This window comes from Gastrolobium bilobum, unplaced genomic scaffold (genome assembly GCF_033153095.1).
Source record: "Gastrolobium bilobum isolate Gb01-03AN ecotype WA unplaced genomic scaffold, APGP_CSIRO_Gbil_v1 utg714, whole genome shotgun sequence".
Taxonomy (NCBI): domain Eukaryota; kingdom Viridiplantae; phylum Streptophyta; class Magnoliopsida; order Fabales; family Fabaceae; genus Gastrolobium; species Gastrolobium bilobum.
In genome coordinates this window covers 160-20,133 of record NW_026899261.1, presented here as the reverse complement: position 1 = coordinate 20,133, position 19,974 = coordinate 160, and the positions used below count along the sequence as shown (strand labels likewise).

Here is a 19,974-nt window from a genome sequence, read left to right as displayed (position 1 = left end):
TTCATGGGTTAGAATTAGTCTTTGGGTTCACTCTCACTAAAGCTATTGGGCTTAAGTGAAAAGAGCATACTTAAACCCAACACTTAGTGGGTATAGAGGTTTTTGTGACACGCCCATCGTCACTCATGTTTTACGCTGGACATATTTCTTTTCTTTTTGATCACGCCTCATGCAGAGTAAGTTTTGGGTGTGAGTGAATACAATAGATTCATATTTAATTTTAAAAATAGTTGTATTTTCGTAAATAATTATTAAAATAGCAATATTTAAATTTTTTGGCCAATTTGTTCCATAGAAGATAGTGTGGAAATATCTCCTAAGATTTAGAAAAATGATAAATTAGCAAAATACATGTACAATGTACATAAAATTTGTTCATTTCTTTCACCAAGAAATAAAGCGGAATACTTCAACAGAGTATAAAATTTGTTATTACACTCGCATTCCATCGTGATAAGGTTTATTATATTTACTCAGTTTAGCTTACGAAATCAACTCCGGTAGAAGACTCTGTACTATATATAATATTAATGTTTTTATTTAACTAATATAAATCAACAAACAATTCATTGCCAACACATTCCATCAACATGAGTTGCGGTCTTTGCAAGGAATTCAGCTCAAGGTATGCACCAATGTCACATCCCAGACATTACTGAGCAAATGCTGACGGAATTTTATACAAATAAAACAGTGCAACAAAATTTTTATAACGGTGGGAAGATAAGAAGGACACTTTATTTTAAAATAAGTACTAGTTCAACATAAATAGTTTATGACTTGATTTATTTTATAGCACTGCCATGAGTCTTTCAGAAAAGGGCATGCCTATAGACTTTGAGGTGTGCCAAGGGCCTACTTCAAATAATTAATGTTACGAAATGAACATTTTGGTTCTGAAAATTATTATCAGGATTTTTATTGCATTATCTTGTATCACGATCACTTACAGTACTTTAGTATTTTGGCGAAGCAGCATCCTAGATTGACTGAGAGAACTTTGCACTGGATAGTACCCGTCCACCGATAGTTTCACAATTGTTTTTTTGCCAATATAAAAAGATCGATAATACGACTATGTTGGAAAAAAATAAAGAAAGGGATATACCAAGAAATTCCTAGCCACTTTGTTCTAAATAACACTAATCATCAAAAGCTCATACTGGTAATTAATTTGTTGACTTAGTGAACTTCGCAGAAGATGGGTACACATCCACCGATAGTTTCACAATATTTGTTTATCGATATAAAATGATAATTTACTGCGATTATGTTAAGAAGAAAGAAAGAGAGAGAGAGATATACCAACAAATTCCTAGCCACTTTTGTTCTATATATCTCTATTCATCAAAAGCTCAAACTGATAAATTTGAAACCATATGGTATCCTCTGGTGAGATGATGGCAAGCATAAAAATCTTCTTAGGATATTTTGTTATTCCTCTCCTCTTTCTTTTTGTATCAACTCCCAACGTAGTAACGAGCCTTAATGTAAGCACTCTTTGCATTAATGAAGAGAGAGTGGCCCTCCTTAAAATCAAAAAAGATTTTAAGGATCCTTCTAATTGCCTTTCTTCATGGGTTGGGAAAGATTGCTGTAATTGGAAGGGTATAGAATGTGACAATGAAACTGGTCACGTTCTAAAGCTTGATCTCCGGCAGTCACATATCTGCTCCACCACAGATATATTGTCATGGACTCCGCTAAGCGGTGAGTTAAATCCTTCATTGACTCACTTGACACATCTTACTCTCTTGGACCTAAGTTCCAATAACTTGGAAGGAACACCCATTCCAAAATTTATAGGTTCTCTCAATATGTTGCGTTACCTTGACCTCTCCTATGCTAATTTTTCTGGAATGGTCCCTACTCATCTTGGCAATTTGTCAAATTTGCATTACCTTGACATCTCTGACCCATTCACATCAATTTGGGTGGGAGATGTAAGCTGGCTCTCTTCTCTGTCTTCACTTCAATATCTTCACATGGATTTTGTTAACATTTCCATCTCATCCCATGAGTTGTTTCGAGCTATAAATATGATTCCATCTCTGTTAGAGTTACATTTGTCCACTTCCAATCTTGGTTTTCTCCCTCCATCTTTTCCATTTGAAAATATTACATCACTTTCTGTGCTTGATCTCTCTGGAAATCCTTTTGATTCCTCTATACCTTCTTGGCTGTTTAATATGAGTACCCTCACAGAACTTCACCTTTCTTATTCTTCTCTAAGAGGTCTCCTTCTTCCTATGCTAGTGAGAGGGAATCTTAGCAAGCTTCAGCTTCTAGACCTATCAAGTAATTATTATCTCACTGGGGATATAACAGAAATGTTGGAGGCCTTGTTATCCTGTAGCAACCAAAGTCTGGAGTGGCTATATTTGAGTTCGAATCAACTAACTGGGAAATTGCCCCATTCTTTAGGGCAATTTAACAGTCTGCATTATCTTGACTTGTCAAATAACTCACTCTCGGGTTCAATTCCTGAAAGTATTGGTCAACTAACCCAGATGCAATTTTTAAATCTACTCCAGAATTTTTGGGAAGGTACAATGACCAACATTCATTTCCAAAACCTCACAAATCTACTCAGTTTCTCTATATCATCTAAAAATAACTCATTGGCTTTGAAAGTGACACATGACTGGGTTGTGCCTTTTAAGGAACTGTATCACGTGGAAATTCGTGATTGTCAAGTTGGCCCAACATTTCCTAATTGGCTCGGAAACCAAACATTTCTGAGAGAGGTAATCCTAGAAAATACTGGAATTTTAGATGAGATACCCCATTGGCTTTACAACATGTCCCCCAAGATTAATGAGCTTGATCTTTCTCACAACAAAATAAGTGGTTACCTTACCAAAGAGATGAACTTCTCTTCCACTTATTCACCTACGGTTGACCTTTCTTTCAACCAGTTGAGGGGCTCAATCCCACTTTGGTCTGGAATAAGTGCTCTCTATCTAAGGAACAACTCACTGTCCGGAACAATACCAGGCAATATTGGCGAAGAGATGTCACAATTGTTGTACTTGGATCTCTCAAATAACCAACTCAATGGGAGCATTCCACTCTCCATAAATAGGTTACAAAATTTGAGATATATTGATCTATCCAACAATTATTTGACAGGAGAAATCCCCAAGTTTTGGATGGATATGCAGACCTTACAAATCATTGACCTATCCAACAACAGTTTGTCAGGTGGAATTCCAACTTCCATATGCTCACTGCCTTTACTTGTCATCCTGGATTTGAGCAACAATAATCTCTATGCAGATTTGTCTTCAGCCTTTCAAAATTGTTCTGGTCTGAAAACTCTTGTGCTAGGAAACAATAGGTTTTTTGGGTCTGTGCCAAAAGAAATAGCCAAAAACCTTCCTTCACTTTCAGAGTTACTGTTACGAGGCAACACACTCTCCGGAAGCATTCCTGAAGAGCTGTGTAGTCTACCTTTTCTCCATATATTGGATCTTGCAGAAAACAACCTATCAGGATCAATACCAACATGTTTGGGTGATGTGCATGGTTTCAAACTGCCGCAAACTTACTTTATCTATTTGATGTATTCAATACCCTTTCTTGGCATTGCATCTTACACGAGGCATATAGAGTTGGTCCTGAAAGGAAGAATAACTGAATACTTCAACCAAATGCCGGTGCAATCCTCCATTGATCTTTCTCATAATGATCTTTCTGGAGAGATACCTGAGAAACTAACAGAGCTATTTCACTTGGGTGCCCTGAATTTGTCATGGAACCAGCTTACTGGGAACATACCTAGTAACATTGGATCATTAACAGATTTAGAAAGCCTTGACCTTTCACACAACCATCTTTCTGGTCCAATCCCTCCAAGCATGACTTCCTTGACTTTCTTGAGCCATTTGAATTTGTCATACAACAACTTGTCTGGTCAAATTCCGGAAGCTAATCAGTTTGGGACCTTCAATGATCCATCAATTTATGTAGGCAACCCGGAACTTCATGGAGATATTTGGCCAACTAATCGCTCACCATCATTGCCTGGAAATGGAGAACAAGAAAGAAAACATGAAGATGATGATGATGATGATGATGATGACAAGACCGAAAGGTTGTGGTTATATGCAAGCATTGTTGTTGGGTACATTACGGGCTTCTGGTTTGTGTGTGGCAGCTTGATGTTAAAGAGGTCTTGGAGACATGCATATTTTAAGTTTATTTTTGACATGGGAGATAAGCTTGTGGTCTTGATCGCTGTTAATATGGGGCGTGCAAAACGCAGGTTTGGACTGGAAAAACGCTGAAACCAAACCACAGGCAATTATCATATTTATTTCTTGTGTATTTTGTTTGAACTCTCTGTATGTTGTCTGAATTCATGCGTGTTATCTGTAGACAAAGTAGTCATATGCTTGGTTGGGTTTTCCAATTGCACACGTCTGTAACAAATTGTTGGATTTGGAATAACTGATGCTTTTTCTTTGAGTATTTTGCTTGGTAACATACATTTATATGGATTAGGATATTGTAAAAATTAATTAGGGTTAATATTATTACCAATCAATTTTATCATTAATTTGATTATGCTCATCTTTGTATGGTTATGATTCCTCATATTTAATATTTTATATTTATTTTATCTTTATATGGTTATGATTTTCCATATTTAATGCTTCACATTAAATATGAGGAATCATAATTATATAAAAATAGAAATAAATATAGTCGTTGAATCAATATAATTGATCAAATGATAAAATTGATTCGTAATAATATTGATAGTAATCCTAATTAATTGTTAACAATATTCGACCCTTATTTATATTATATATGGGAATTTTTTACAAATTAGTAATAGTATCAATAAGTTCTCACTTCTCACTATATATATATATATATATCTATGGGGCAAGATATTCTTACACCAGTGTAAGAGTTAGAAGTTTTACACTCAATCTTGATTATTGATCCACTTGTATCCAATGACTCACATTACTAAAAAAATTGAGCCCTTAGATATAAATGGAATCAACGCACAAGATTGAGAGTGTAACTTACACTGGTGTAAAATGATCTTTGCCCTCTATATATATATATATATATATAAAGTGTTTCTCTTAGTGCGCTACTTTACCTTTGTTTTTTTTCGCTTAATTAGAATTTTTATCAATAATATAAGGGCGACAAAGTTTATGAGAGAATCTTTCAGATGCAGCATTGATTCTGTGGTCGCCAATCGAATCCCAACATTTATTTTTTTTTGGATTAGTTTTTTCATTTTACATGAAAATATTTTTTATGTTGCACGCACAATACATAAGAAGGGTCTACAAAAAAAGTGAGAAAACAAAAAAATCAAGATGGATTTCACTTGTTAACTGTGAGTGTAATATGAAAAAATATTTTCATATAAAATAAGAAAACTATTTTTTTTTTTTTTAGTAAAATCAATCCCAACACTTTAGAGCAATGGTAGGAGCAAATTTAATCTGCTCTCGTCATGGGAGAAGAGAGACAGAGAGAATACGAGGAGAGAGGAGATAAAAAAAACCATTATAAAGCAAGCCACCAAACTTTGCATTAGAAAAAAAATGTTGGAAGAAAACAATTTTGCTTTTGTTAATAAAATTTTGATGAAGACTAAATTGGAGTTAATTTAGTTGTGATGATTTGTTAACTTTGCGTCTTGTATATGACCTAAAATTTTCTAATCCAATAAAATTTATTTATTTTTTAAAAAAAACCAATATTTAATTAAAACAATTATATTCTCACTTATTGAATTTTCAAAAGTAAAGTATCAAAACATGATTTATATCAAATAACAGGTTAGCTGAGTAAAAAAAATAAATTAGCTGAGTCATAACGGCTTGCTAATCTCCTGAATTTCATTTAGGATCATTTTTGTCATGACAATCTAATGATCCATTTGTTTTTAGAAAAAAATAAATTAAATGAGTAATTGTAATCCTTTTTAACTTAATCACATGAACTAAATCAAATAGTATCAAAATTAATTTACTTTGACTAAGAGGATTAGATGGGCTGATACAATTTGATAATCTTGTAGTTATTATTTCAGGTCATTTTGGCTACAAAAACTTGATGATCCAAAACTTTTAAATGCATTCAAATGAGTTTATTAAATTTATATTTTCAAACCAAATGGTGGTAGCTCAGTTGACGTATGGGAGCTGAGCAGGTGGGGCGAGAGCATGTGATCGAATTCTCCCAGTATCGCCTTTGGGAGCGGTTTAAAGCCTTAATCCTGGACCCGCCCCAAATCGGATTAGTTGCGAAGCGATGAACCGATTAGAATATTTTCAAAATTTATATTTTCAAAATTAAAATCAATCAACTCAACCAAAAATATTTTTTAAAGAACGACGTATATTTGAATTTTCTGTTACATGGAAGCATAGGTCAGATTAGGATTTATCTCATCAAGCCCATAAATAAATTTTCACAATTTAAATTTTCTTTGTAGTAATCAATTTTATTGAATTATGCCCATTAATTAATTACTTTATCCCATATACACACACATATATATATATATATATATATATATATATATATATATTGACATGATCATACATCAGTATAAGAATAATAAATCTTACACCAAATCATAACCAATAATCTTCATACATGACTACATGCAACAGTTGAAATTTATTAAGAGATATACAATAATTAATTATAAATACCTAATAAATTATAATCGTCAGATGCACAGGTATTAACATTAATTGTTATGAAGGTATAAGACTTATTATTCTTATACCGATATAAGTTGATCTTATAATAGCCCATCTTAATTAATTAGTAAATCAAGTGTAATTAATTAATTAAACATGTTTTAGTGAGTAAAATTAAGTATAATGCTTAATTAAATGAATCTGAGTCACTTTGGAGTTAAAAAGTGTACTCAGTGAAAGTTGAGGGGTATAAATGGGTACTGGTGAAAGTGCCCAAAATATAAAAATAAAAATAGTAATATTCCTAGAATAATATTCCAGACTTTTGGGTAAAGTTTGGTAATTATTGGAGTTGAATAGATAGACGAACCAATACCCGCTTAAAGCCACTTAACCAATGTTAAGTGACTAAAAGCCAAAAGAGCCCCATTTCCCACCCCATTTCGTCGACGCCAGAAGAGGAGAAAAGAAGAAGAAGAAGAAGGAGAAAAGAGGGAGAAGGAAGGGAGGAAGAGAGAGAGATCAAACCTTGACCGTTTTGGGTGATTCAAAAGCCTAAATCGCTTAGAATCTCGCCCCCTTTCATAATCCAAGCTTAGTTTTAAGTGGGGAGCTTTGTGTGGTGAGATATTGACTCTCAAAAATTCGGCCCTTTGGTGAAAATTGGGGTTTGGAGAGTTTCTACCTCCATGGGAGCTTGAGGAGCACTCACATCATTGTTGTGCAACCATTGGTGGTAAGATTCTCACCCTTGAGCCTCATGATTCCTTGAAATTTGCATGAGTTAGGGTTTGTGAATAGTAAATTGGGATTTTTATGAAATGTAGTTGAATTAGCTATGTTCTAGGAAGAATGGAGTTTAGAGCATGTTGTGAAAAATGCTAGGAACGACATTTAATCGGTGGAAATGAGCCTAGATAGTCATTTGATAATTGTTCATAATATTGGAAAATTCATGCTTGGATTGGTTAGTATTCTAGCATGTTGAACAATTAGTGAGTGGAATGATTGATTGGATCCTTGTCATGTCTAGGATTGAGACATTTGGACCAACCGTGAGTGATCAACCATTGGAGCAAGCTATGGAGCTTGAATAGCTCATTGGAATTGGTAAGCTCGTACTTGTGTTGTGTTTTGAATTGAGTAATTGATGGTTGATTGTGAAATACTCTTGGATGCAATGTGTTGATTGCATTACACCATGTGTAGGTGTTGGTTTTGGAGTAGAGTATTGTTGACATTGGTGAAGAACAAAGGTCGACTGAAGCATTGAGGTAAGCCTTCGGACCTTGGGTGTAATTCCCTTGATTGTTCCACCAAGCCCTGAAAGGGTAGTGGTGATTATAGTGTATATAAATGCAATAAAATAGTGTAATGATTTGTTATACGTATGTGTATGCATTTGGTGTGGCATAGGATGGTGTTTCCCTATGTTGGTATGTTGCATGACGATGCGTAAATCATACTTGGTAGTTAGCTGGCCAGTAGGACTATTTGCATCTGAGTTTCCTTAGGACAGCTTGAGAGCTCGAGGGATTTCTCATGGAGATGTATTGCACTTTGCATAGATATGTATTTACTGCATTATTATTGTTATTGCTATTACACTGATATGGAACTGTGGGGTGGAGAGATGCTCCAAGGACCCCTGGTTTACTGGATATATTCGTATATCTCACCCCGTGTTGTGGGGACCCCCTTTCAGGTAAGGATGCTGCAGGAGCCTCTGGTGACAAGTGGCCATATCTGGATTATGCATGAAATGTGGCATTCCTTTTGAGTTTATGCATGCCTTTTGTAGTTGACATGTATAGGATTTTATTTTGAAAGCCCATGGTCATTTGTATATCTTGATTCATTGGATGAACTTAGCCTATGCTCATGCCTTTGGTTACACCTTTTGTTAATGGGAGCCAAGGGAATGATCATAGTGTTTTGTAAGCTAAGTTCTATGATTTGTAAAGGATATGTAATGTAAATGATGCCTACTTGAAATTCAATATATGCATGCTTGTTATGTATTGAGTTGTTGAATTGGTTGGGCTGAAAATCAATTAGGTACCCCTTTGTTTAAACTAGTAAACGATGAGAAAACAAAGGTCATGCTGCCCAAATTCTAGCTAAATCTCATGAGGAGAGGTTGGATGAGTGCTAGGATTTAGTTTTGGGGCATGGACAATTGGGGTTTGTAATGGGGATGCATCTTTCCCTAGGCTTGGACTTGAGAAATGTGGGAATTGGAATTCCCTGGCAGCGCGCTAAAGCGCCCAGGAGCGCGCCCAAGCGCCCTGCTGCCCCTGCGAGTGCCAATGCATTCTGCCTCCTCGCGCTGGAGCGCCCAAGTGGGGGCTTAAGCGCCCAGGATTGCGCGCTGGAGCGCCCTGGCCCGCGCTTAAGCGCCCTTTGCTGCAGAAAGTTGGGATGTTTACTGTCCCCTCGTGTTTTAGCGCCCAGGGTGGGGCTTAAGCGCCCAGGGTTGCGCGCTTGAGCGCCCTGGTCCGCGCTTGAGCGCCCTTAGCCACTGAAGGAGGAGATGCTTCTGTCTCTGCGCGCTAAAACGTCCCAATGGGAGCTTAAGCGCCCAGGATAGCGCGCTTGAGCGCCCTGATGCGCGCTTGAGCGCCCTGATGCGCGCTTAAGCGCCCATCCACACTGGAATGCCTGATGCTTACTGCCTCCGTGCGCTTAAGCGCCCAGATGGAGGCTTTAGCGCCCGATAGCGCGCGCTTGAGCGCCCGGTAGCGCGCTGAAGCGCGCGGGGCCTGTGACCAACACTCTCTTGTGTTGCTTCAAATTGTCCTAACTTGGGCTACAGTGCTCCGATTTGAGCGCGGTTTGAAGCCACGCATAGCTAATGTAGAAACCTACAATATAGTAGAAGTTGTGAAATAAATAAGAAGTAAATTAATGGTTTAAAAATGGAAAATGAACATGATGTTAAGCTTAATTTATCTGTTTCCGCAAGGTAATATGGTTATGATCACGAAAATGGGTATTATAAGTTCGGTACGTTTTAAAATGAAAAATTTAATCGGATTTTAATTGAACCCATGTGATTGTAACTGCGCTTAATATCATAATGCGATGTTAACAAACCGGTTCTAGAACGGGGTGTTACAGATCTTATTATATATATATATATTTATTTATTTATTTATAGGGCTTATTATTTCTCAAGTTGCTAAAGAACACTTTGTCTCCGATCACTAAATCATAATCGTACACAGATGAATCGATGGTGATAAAGGAAGAGAGAGAAAATGAGAATCATAATTATTCAAAGGTAATTCAATTAATATAAGGAAATAAATAAACAAAACGACGTAGTTTTGGACTGATCGAAGATAAATATATCTCAAAGAACTTGAGAAATATTTTTCTCATATATATATAAAAAATATTTTCATAGGTAAAAAATATATATTTCATTGGTAAAAGTCACTCTTTAATAAACAAAAGTGACTTTTTTCTCATTAGAGAACTATTTTTCATATGCTCATATATAGGTATATAAAATGGCAAAGGTTTTGCTACGACACTGACACGGGACACGACACTCTGACACGTTGATTTTAAAAAATATTAAAGTTTGACATGTTAGAACACATTTTGATATTATATAATATTTCTATTTATGTAGTGTATATTATGTTTAGTATTCAATAATTTAACAAAAAAATAAAGTTAAACTTATAATACCCATTAATTTTGTAAAGAAACATAAGATATTTCAAATATTTATATTAAATTCAATAAAATTGTAATCGTAATATAACAAATCTAATAGTTGGAACTCAAAATGCAACGCAACGTAATCTTTGAACCTTTTTTGAGTCTTTGCAACGAGTATTGAAGTGTCGGGAAGTGTTGGAGTGTCGATAAATGTCGAGAAATGTCGGATACAACGTGTCAGAATTTTTGAAGTATCGGTACTCCGTAGATTCGCGGATATTTTTTCTTAAGTAATGCAAGGACATCAGTTTTGTTGACTGAGTTAATGGCATCAACCCCAATATTGTAAACATTTTACCACGTGCTAAAAGAATGTAAACTTCGCTGACTGAGTTTATGGCCTTAATGGGAATAGAGGTTTTTGTGTCATCCCATATTGGGGCGTGTCACTAGTCATTCATGTTTTATGTTGGGCATATTTCTCTTCTTTATGATCACGCCTCATCCGGAGCATGTTTTGGGCAGAGTTGTCACGTCCAAAATTGAACGTGAGTGAATACAATAGATTCATATTTAGTTTCAAAATAATTGTATTTTCATAAATAATTATTAAAATAACAATATTTAAAAAAAAAAATTCAATTTGTTCCATAGAAGATAGTGTGGAAATATATCTTAAGATTTAGAAAAATGATAAATTAGCAAAATACAGTACAATGTACATAAAATTTGTTCATTTCTTTCACCAAGAAATAAAGCGGAATACTTCAACAGTGTATAAAATTAGTTATTACACTCGCATTCCATCGTGATAAGGTTTATTATATTTACTCAGTTTAGCGTACGAAATCGACTCCGGTAGAAGACTCTGTACTATATATAATATTAATGTTTTTATTTAACTAATATAAATCAACAAACAATTCATTGCCAACACATTCCATCAACATGAGTTGCGGTCTTTGCAAGGAATTCAGCTCAAGGTATGCACCAATGTCACATCCCAGACATTACTGAGCAAATGCTGACGGAATTTTATACAAATAAAACAGTGCAACAAAAATTTTAAAACGGTGGGAAGATAAGAAGGACTCTTTATTTTAAAATAAATACTAGTTCAACATAAATAATTTATGACTTGATTTATTTTATAGAAATGCCATGTGTCTTTCAGAAAAGGGCATGCCTATAGACTTTGAGGTGTACCAAGGGCCTACATCAAATAATTAATGTTACGAAATGAACATTTTGGTTCTGAAAATTATTATCAGGATTTTTATTGCATTATCTTGTATCACGATCACTTACAGTACCTTAGTATTTTGACGAAGCAGCATCCTAGATTGACTGAGAGAACTTTGCACTGGATAGTACCCGTCCACCGATAGTTTCACAATATTTTTTTTGCCAATATAAAAAGATCGATAATGCGACTATGTTGGAAACAAAAATAAAGAAAGGGATATACCAAGAAATTCCTAGCCACTTTTGTTCTATATATATCTATTCATCAAAAGCTCATACTGGTAAATTTGAAACCATATGGTATCCTCTGGTGAGATGATGGCAAGCATAAAAATCTTCTTAGGATATTTTGTTATTCCTCTCCTCTTTCTTTTTGTATCAACTCCCAACGTAGTAACGAGCCTTAATGCAAGCACTGTTTGCATTAAGGAAGAGAGAGTGGCCCTCCTTAAAATCAAAAAAGATCTTAAAGATCCTTCTAATTGCCTTTCTTCATGGGTTGGGAAAGATTGCTGTAATTGGAAGGGTATAGAATGTGACAATCAAACTGGTCACGTTCTAAAGCTTGATCTCCAGTTCGCACATATCTGCTCCACCACAGATATATTGCCATCAACACCATTAAGTGGTGAGTTAAATCCTTCATTGACTTACTTGACACATCTTACTCTCTTGGACCTAAGTTTCAATAACTTGGAAGGAACACCCATTCCAAAATTTATAGGTTCTCTCAATATGTTGCGTTACCTTGACCTCTCCTTTGCAAATTTTTCTGGTATGGTCCCTAGTCAACTTGGCAATTTGTCAAATTTGCATTACCTTGACATCTCTAACCCATTCACATCAATTGGGGTGGGAGATGTAAGCTGGCTCTCTGCTCTGTCTTCACTTCAATATCTTCACATGGATTTTGTTAACATTACCATCTCATCCCATGAGTTGTTTCGAGCTATAAATATGATTCCATCTCTGCTAGAGTTACATTTGTCCGCTTGCAATCTTGGTATTCTCCCCCCTTCTTTTCCATTTGAAAATATTACATCACTTTCTGTGCTTGATCTCTCTGGAAATCCTTTTGATTCCTCTATACCTTCTTGGCTGTTTAATATGAGTACCCTCACACAACTGTATCTTTCTTCTTCTCTAAGAGGTCTCATTCCTCCTATGCTGGTGAGATGGAATCTTAGCAAGCTTCAGCTTCTAGACCTATCAAGTAATTATTATCTCACTGGGGATATAACAGAAATGTTGGAGGCCTTGTTATCCTGTAGCAACCAAAGTCTGGAGTGGCTATATTTGAGTTCGAATCAACTAACTGGGAAATTGCCCCATTCTTTAGGGCAATTTAACAGTCTGCATTATCTTGACTTGTCAAATAACTCACTCTCGGGTTCAATTCCTGAAAGCATTGGTCAACTAACCCAGATGCAATTTTTAAATCTACTCCAGAATTTTTGGGAAGGTACAATGACCAACATTCATTTCCAAAACCTCACAAATCTACTCAGTTTCTCTATATCATCTAAAAATAACTCATTGGCTTTGAAAGTGACACATGACTGGGTTGTGCCTTTTAAGGGACTGCATCACGTGGAAATTCGTGATTGTCAACTTGGCCCAACATTTCCTAATTGGCTCAGAAACCAAACATCTCTGGTAGAGGTAATCCTACAAAATACTGGAATTTTAGATGAGATACCTCATTGGCTTTACAACTTGTCCTCCCAAATTTGGCAGCTTGATCTTTCTTACAACAAAATAAGTGGTCACCTTACCAAAGAGATGAACTTCTCTTCCTCTTATCCACCTATGGTGGACCTTTCTTTCAACCAGTTGAGGGGCTCAGTCCCACTTTGGTCTGGAATAAGTGCTCTCTATCTAAGGAACAACTTATTGTCCGGAACAATACCAGGCAATATTGGCGAAGAGATGTCACAATTGTTGTACTTGGATCTCTCAAATAACCAACTCAGTGGGAGCATTCCACTCTCCATAAATAGGATACAAAATTTGAGTTATATTGATCTATCCAACAATTATTTGACAGGAGAAATCCCCAAGTTTTGGATGGGTATGCAGAGTTTACAAATCATTGACCTATCCAACAACAGTTTGTCAGGTGGAATTCCAACTTCCATATGCTCAGCACTGCCTTCACTTTTCATCCTAGATTTGAGCAACAATAATCTCTCGGCAGATTTGTCTTCAGCCTTTCAAAATTGTTCTAGTCTGAGTACTCTTGTGCTAGGAAACAATAGTTTTTTTGGGTCTGTGCCAAAAGTGTAACACCCCGTTCTAGAACCGGTTTGTTAACATCGCATTATGATATTAAGCACAGTTACAATCACATGGGTTCAATTAAAATCCGGATAAATTTTTCATTTTAAAACGTACCGAACTTATAATACCCAATTTCGTGATCATAACCATATTACCTTGCGGAAACAGATAAATTAAGCTTAACATCATGTTCATTTCCCATTTTTAAACCATTAATTTACTTCTTGTTTAGTTCAATACTTCTACTATATTGTAGGTTTCTTCATTAGCTACCCGTGGCTTCAAACCGTGCTCAAATCGGAGCACTGTAGTCCAAGTTAGGACAATTTGAAGCAACACAAGAGAGTGTTGGTCACAGGCCCCGCGCGCTTCAGCGCGCTACCGGGCGCTCAAGCGCGCGCTATCGGGCGCTAAAGCCTCCATCTGGGCGCTTAAGCGCACGGAGGCAGTAAGCATCAGGCATTCCAGTGTGGATGGGCGCTTAAGCGCGCAACAGGGCGCTCAGGCGCGCTATCCTGGGCGCTCAAGCTCCCACTGGGACGTTTTAGCGCGCAGAGACAGAAGCATTTCCTCCTACAGTGGCTAAGGGCGCTTAAGCGCGGGCCAGGGCGCTCCAGCGCGCAATCCTGGGCGCTTAAGCCCCCACTTGGGCGCTCCAGCGCGAGGAGGCAGAATGCATTGGCACTCGCAGGGGCAGCAGGGCGCTTGGGCGCGCTCCTGGGCGCTTAAGCGCGCTGCCAGGGAATTCCAATCCCCACATTTCTCAAGTCCAAGCCTAGGGGAAAATGCATCCCCATTACAAACCCCAATTGTCCATGCCCCAAAACTAAATCCTAGCACTCATCCAACCTCTCCTCATGAGATTTAGCTAGAATTTGGGCAGCATGACCTTTGTTTTCTCATCGTTTACCAGTTTAAACAAAAGGGTACCTAATTGATTTTCAGCCCAACCAATTCAACAACTCAATACATAACAAGCATGCATATATTGAATTTCAAGTAGGCATCATTTACATTACATATCCTTTACAAATCATAGAACTTAGCTTACAAAACACTATGATCATTCCCTTGGCTCCCATCAACAAAAGGTGTAACCAAAGGCATGAGCATAGGCTAAGTTCATCCAATGAATCAAGATATACAAATGACCATGGGCTTTCAAAATAAAATCCTATACATGTCAACTACAAAAGGCATGCATAAACTCAAAGAAATGCCATATTTCATGCATAATCCAGATATGGCCACTTGCCACCAGAGGCTCCTGCAGCATCCTTACCTGAAAGGGGGTCCCCACAACACGGGGTGAGATATACGAATATATCCAGTAAACCAGGGGTCCTTGGAGCATCTCTCCACCCCACAGTTCCATATCAGTGTAATAGCAATAACAATAATAATGCAGTAAATACATATCTATGCAAAGTGCACTACATCTCCAGGAGAAATCCCTCGAGCTCTCAAGCTGTCCTAAGGAAACTCAGATGCAAATAGTCCTACTGGCCAGCTAACTACCATGTATGATTTACGCATCGTCATGCAACATACCCACATAGGGAAACACCATCCTATGCCACACCAAATGCATACACATACGTATAACAAAGCATTACACTATTTTATTGCATTTATATACACAATCACAACCTCTACCCTTTCAGGGCTTGGTAGAACAGTCAAGGGAATTACACCCAAGGTCCGAAGGCTTACCTCAATGCTTCAGTCAACCTTTGTTCTTCACCAACAGTTTCAGCAATCAACTTTTACAAACATACACCTACACATGGTGTAATGCAATCAACACATATTGCATCCAATAACATCTCATAGCTATCAACCAAGCTATACATTTCATACCAAACATAAGCATGAACTCACCTATCCAATGGAGCTAATCAAGCTCCATAGCTTGCTCCAATGGTTGCTCACTCACGGTTGGTCCAAATGTCTCAATCCTAGACATCACAAGGACACAATCAATCATTCATCTCACTAATTGTTCAACATGCTAGAATACCAACCAATCCAAGTATGAATTTTCCAATGTTATGAACAATTACCAAATGACTATCTAGGCTCATTTCCACCGATTAAATGACGTTCCTAGCATTTTTCACAACATGCTCTAAGCTTAAATCTTCCTAGAACATAGTCAATTCAACTACATTTCACCAAAATCCCAATTTACTATTCATAAACCCTAACTCATGCAAAATTTCAAGGAATCATGAGGTTCAAGGGTTAGAATCTTACCACCAATGGTCACACAACCAAGGATTGATGGCTCCTCAAGCTTCAATGGAGGTAGAAACTCTCAAAACCCCAATTTTCACCAAAGGGCCGAATTTTTGAGAGGTAATATCTCTCTCCACAATGCTCCCCACTCAAAACAAAGCTAGGATTATGAAAGAGGGGAAGATTCTAAGCAATTTAGGCTTTTGAATCACTCAAATCGGTTAAGGTTTCCTCTCTTTCTCTCTTCCTCCCTTCCTTCTCCCTCCTTTCTCCTTCTTCTTCTCCTTCTCTCTGTTTTCTGGCGACGGGAATTGGGTGGGAAATGGGGGTCACTTGGTGACTTAAGTCACTTAACATAGGTTAAGTGGCTCTAAGCGGGTATTGGTTCGTCTATCTATTTAACTCCAATAATTACCAAACTTTACCCAAAAGTCTGGAATATTATTCTAGGAATATTACTATTTTTATTTTTATATTTTGGGTACTTTTGACAGTACCCATTTATACCCCTTAATTTTCACTGAGTACACTTTTTAACTCCAAAGTGACTCAGATTCATTTAATTAAGCCTTATACTTAATTTCACTCACTAAAACATGTTTAATTAATTAATTACACTTGATTTCCTAATTAATTAATATGGGCTATTATAGTCACCCCACCTTTTAGCGATTTTGTCCGCAAAATCAAGAACGTACCTGTCCTTAAACTCAGGATATTGCCGGAGAAGCTCATCTTCCCGCTCCCAAGTGGACTCTTCAGGCGTCCTTCCTTCCCATTGGACTTTCACCATAGGAATAGATTTATTTCTCAGCTTCTTCTCATCTCTTTCGAGTATCTTCAGTGGTCCAATAGGAGTCTTCAAATTCTCCCGGATTTCAACATTATCAGGTTGAACCACATGAGAAGGATCAGCTACATATTTCCTCAGCTGAGAAACATGAAACACATCATGTAAATTTGCTAATTGCGGAGGTAAGGCAAGCTGGTAGGCAACCGGTCCCACCCTACGAAGAATCAGGTAGGGTCCAATAAATCTCGGACTCAGCTTCCTCACTCCAAGGGCTCGTCCCACACCCGTAACCGGTGACAGCTTCAGGAACACATGATCTCCCTCCTCAAACTCTAGAGGCCGGTGCTTGAGATCATAGTAACTTTTCTGACGATCTTGAGCCTTTTTCAGACGATCCCTAATCATTTTGATCTGCTCAGTAGTCTCCTGAACAAAATCCAATCCAAACCGCTCTGTGTCTCCAACCTCTGACCAACAAGTAGGTGTCCTACACCTGCGACCATACAAGGCCTCGTAGGGAGCCATACCCAGACTAGCATGGAAACTATTATTATATGAAAACTCAACCAGTGGGAGATATCGATCCCATGCAGTACCCTGCTCCAGGGTGCAAGCCCTCAGCATATCCTCCAACGTCTGAATGGTCCTCTCAGTCTGACCATCCGTCTGTGGGTGATAAGCAGTGCTCAGTCTCAACTGAGTGCCAAGAGCCTCCTGCAATGCTCCCCAGAAGCGAGAAGTGAACTTCGGGTCCCGATCGCTAACAATGCTTTCAGGCACCCCATGAAGCCTCACAATCTCCTTCACATAGAGCCTAGCCAATCTCTCCGCAGAGAAATCTACCCGAACTGGCAAAAAGTGTGCGGATTTTGTCAATCTATCCACAATCACCCATATAGAATCATAACTAGTCTGTGTTCGCGGCAATCCCACTACGAAATCCATGGAGATACTCTCCCATTTCCATTCAGGAACATCCAGAGGTTGTAACATACCAGAAGGCTTTTGATGCTCAATCTTTACCTTCTGACAAATGAGACACTTAGAGACAAATTCGGCAATGTCTTTCTTCATACCAGGCCACCAAAAATTCATTTTTAGGTCCTGATACATCTTTGTAGCTCCCGGATGAACTGTAAAATGACCCTTATGAGCCTCTGTCATCACTTCTTCCGCCAACTGCCTAGGTACAACTACACGACCCTGATATAATAGTATACCCTCATCATTGCAGGATACACCACTCTGACCTTTTAGTCGTCTAGCACTTTCATTTTGCAGCTGGGCTTCTTTGATTCTGGTCATCAGTTCATTCTCAATGCTCGTGATTTCAAAGCCACAAATTTTACATGGAAAGATTTTAGATAATTGAATATCTCTAAACCTCTCTATCACATCATAATCTCTAATCATCATGCTTGATATGCTCACAGATTTACGGCTCAGTGCATCAGCTACAACATTAGCCTTGCCAGGATGATATTTCAATTCAAAATCATAGTCTTTTAGGAACTCGGTCCACCGTCGTTGTCTCATATTCAGCTCCTTTTGATCAAACAAGTATTTCAAACTCTTGTGATCGCTGAATATTGCAAATTGCATTCCATACAAGAAATGCCTCCACTGTTTCAACCCAAAAACAATTGCAGCAAGCTCAAGGTCATGGGTTGGATAATTTTCTTCATGCGGTTTCAATTGCCTCGATGCATAAGCTACCACTCGCCTATCCTGCATCAGCACACATCCCAATCCCTTCTTGGAAGCATCACTGTATAGCTCAAATTCACCTTCCGGGTCGGGAAGTACTAACACCGGAGCGGTCGTCAGTTTCTCCTTAAGGCTCTGAAAGCATTCTTCACATTCTTGTGTCCAAACAAATGGAGTATCCTTCCGGGTCAAACGGGTCAATGGCAACACCATGGCTGAAAATTCTTTAATGAATCTCCGGTAATAACCAGCCAAACCCAGAAAACTTCTTATTTCTGTTACTGTCTTGGGTCTCTCCCAATCAACAACTGCCTCTATCTTGCTAGGATCAACCGCTACTCCCTCAGCAGAGATAACGTGACCCAGAAATTGCACTTGAGAAAGCCAAAACTCACATTTAGAAGGCTTTGCATATAACTGTTTCTCTCTGAGAATTTGCAACACAGTTCTCAAGTGACCTTCATGCTCTTCCTTACTCTTGGAATATATCAGGATATCATCAATAAACACAATCACGAATTGATCCAGAAACGGCTTAAATATGCGATTCATGTAATCCATAAACACCGCAGGAGCATTAGTGAGTCCAAATGGAATTACTTGATACTCATAATGTCCATATCTAGATCGGAAGGCAGTCTTCGGAATATCTTCCTGCCTAATTCGGATTTGATGATAACCCGACCTCAAATCAATCTTTGAGAAGACACAAGCACCCCTCAACTGATCAAGCAAATCATCTATGCGAGGGAGAGGATACTTGTTCTTAATGGTAACCTTATTCAACTGACGGTAATCAGTGCACAATCTCATGCTACCGTCCTTCTTCTTAACAAATATGACTGGTGCTCCCCACGGGGACACACTTGGCCGGATAAACTGCTTAGCCGAAAGCTCTTCAATATGCTTCTTTAACTCGGCTAATTCCGGTGGTGACATCCTATACGGAGCCAGAGAGATAGGCCCCACACCAGGCAATAGATCAATCGTGAACTCAATCTCTCTATGAGGCGGAAGTTGTGGAATTTCATCTGGAAACACATCCACAAACTCCCTCACCACGGAAATAGTGCCAATCTCCTCATGACTTCCGCCTACTAAACCCCCCACAAAGACATATCCCAATGCCCCGGCCCTCAAAGCCTTTCTAACCTGCAACACAGATAGATATGGGGAAGAACTAGTAGCAGAATCATCAGCATCAAGCACAATCCTTTTACCGCAGCAGTCTATCATAGCACAGTTCTTTGACAACCAGTCCATACCCAAGATAACTTGAAGGCTGATCATAGGTAAACAAATAAAATCCAGCACGTAATCTCGGCCTTCATATTTGAACTCAACATCTTTACA

At 38.0% G+C, this 19,974-nt stretch overlaps 2 protein-coding genes across 2 annotated transcripts; both read left to right on the top strand.

Moving 5' to 3' along the window:
* Positions 1–1,400: 1,400 nt before the first annotated feature.
* Positions 1,401–4,289, top strand: LOC133288868 (receptor-like protein EIX2). The gene has a single exon (XM_061486690.1). It carries the CDS (start codon positions 1,401–1,403, stop codon positions 4,287–4,289), a length of 2,889 nt encoding a protein of 962 aa, XP_061342674.1.
* Positions 4,290–11,921: 7,632 nt separating this feature from the next.
* LOC133288923 (receptor-like protein EIX1) lies at positions 11,922–13,889 on the top strand. Its single transcript, XM_061486765.1, has one exon. It carries the CDS (start codon positions 11,922–11,924, stop codon positions 13,887–13,889), a length of 1,968 nt encoding a protein of 655 aa, XP_061342749.1.
* The last annotated feature ends 6,085 nt before the right edge of the window (positions 13,890–19,974 follow it).

Excerpts from the sequence above, each read along its gene's own strand:
- LOC133288868 (XM_061486690.1), top strand. The coding sequence starts at position 1,401 with ATGGCAAGCATAAAAATCTTCTTAGGATATTTTGTTATTCCTCTCCTC.
- LOC133288923 (XM_061486765.1), top strand. The coding sequence starts at position 11,922 with ATGGCAAGCATAAAAATCTTCTTAGGATATTTTGTTATTCCTCTCCTC.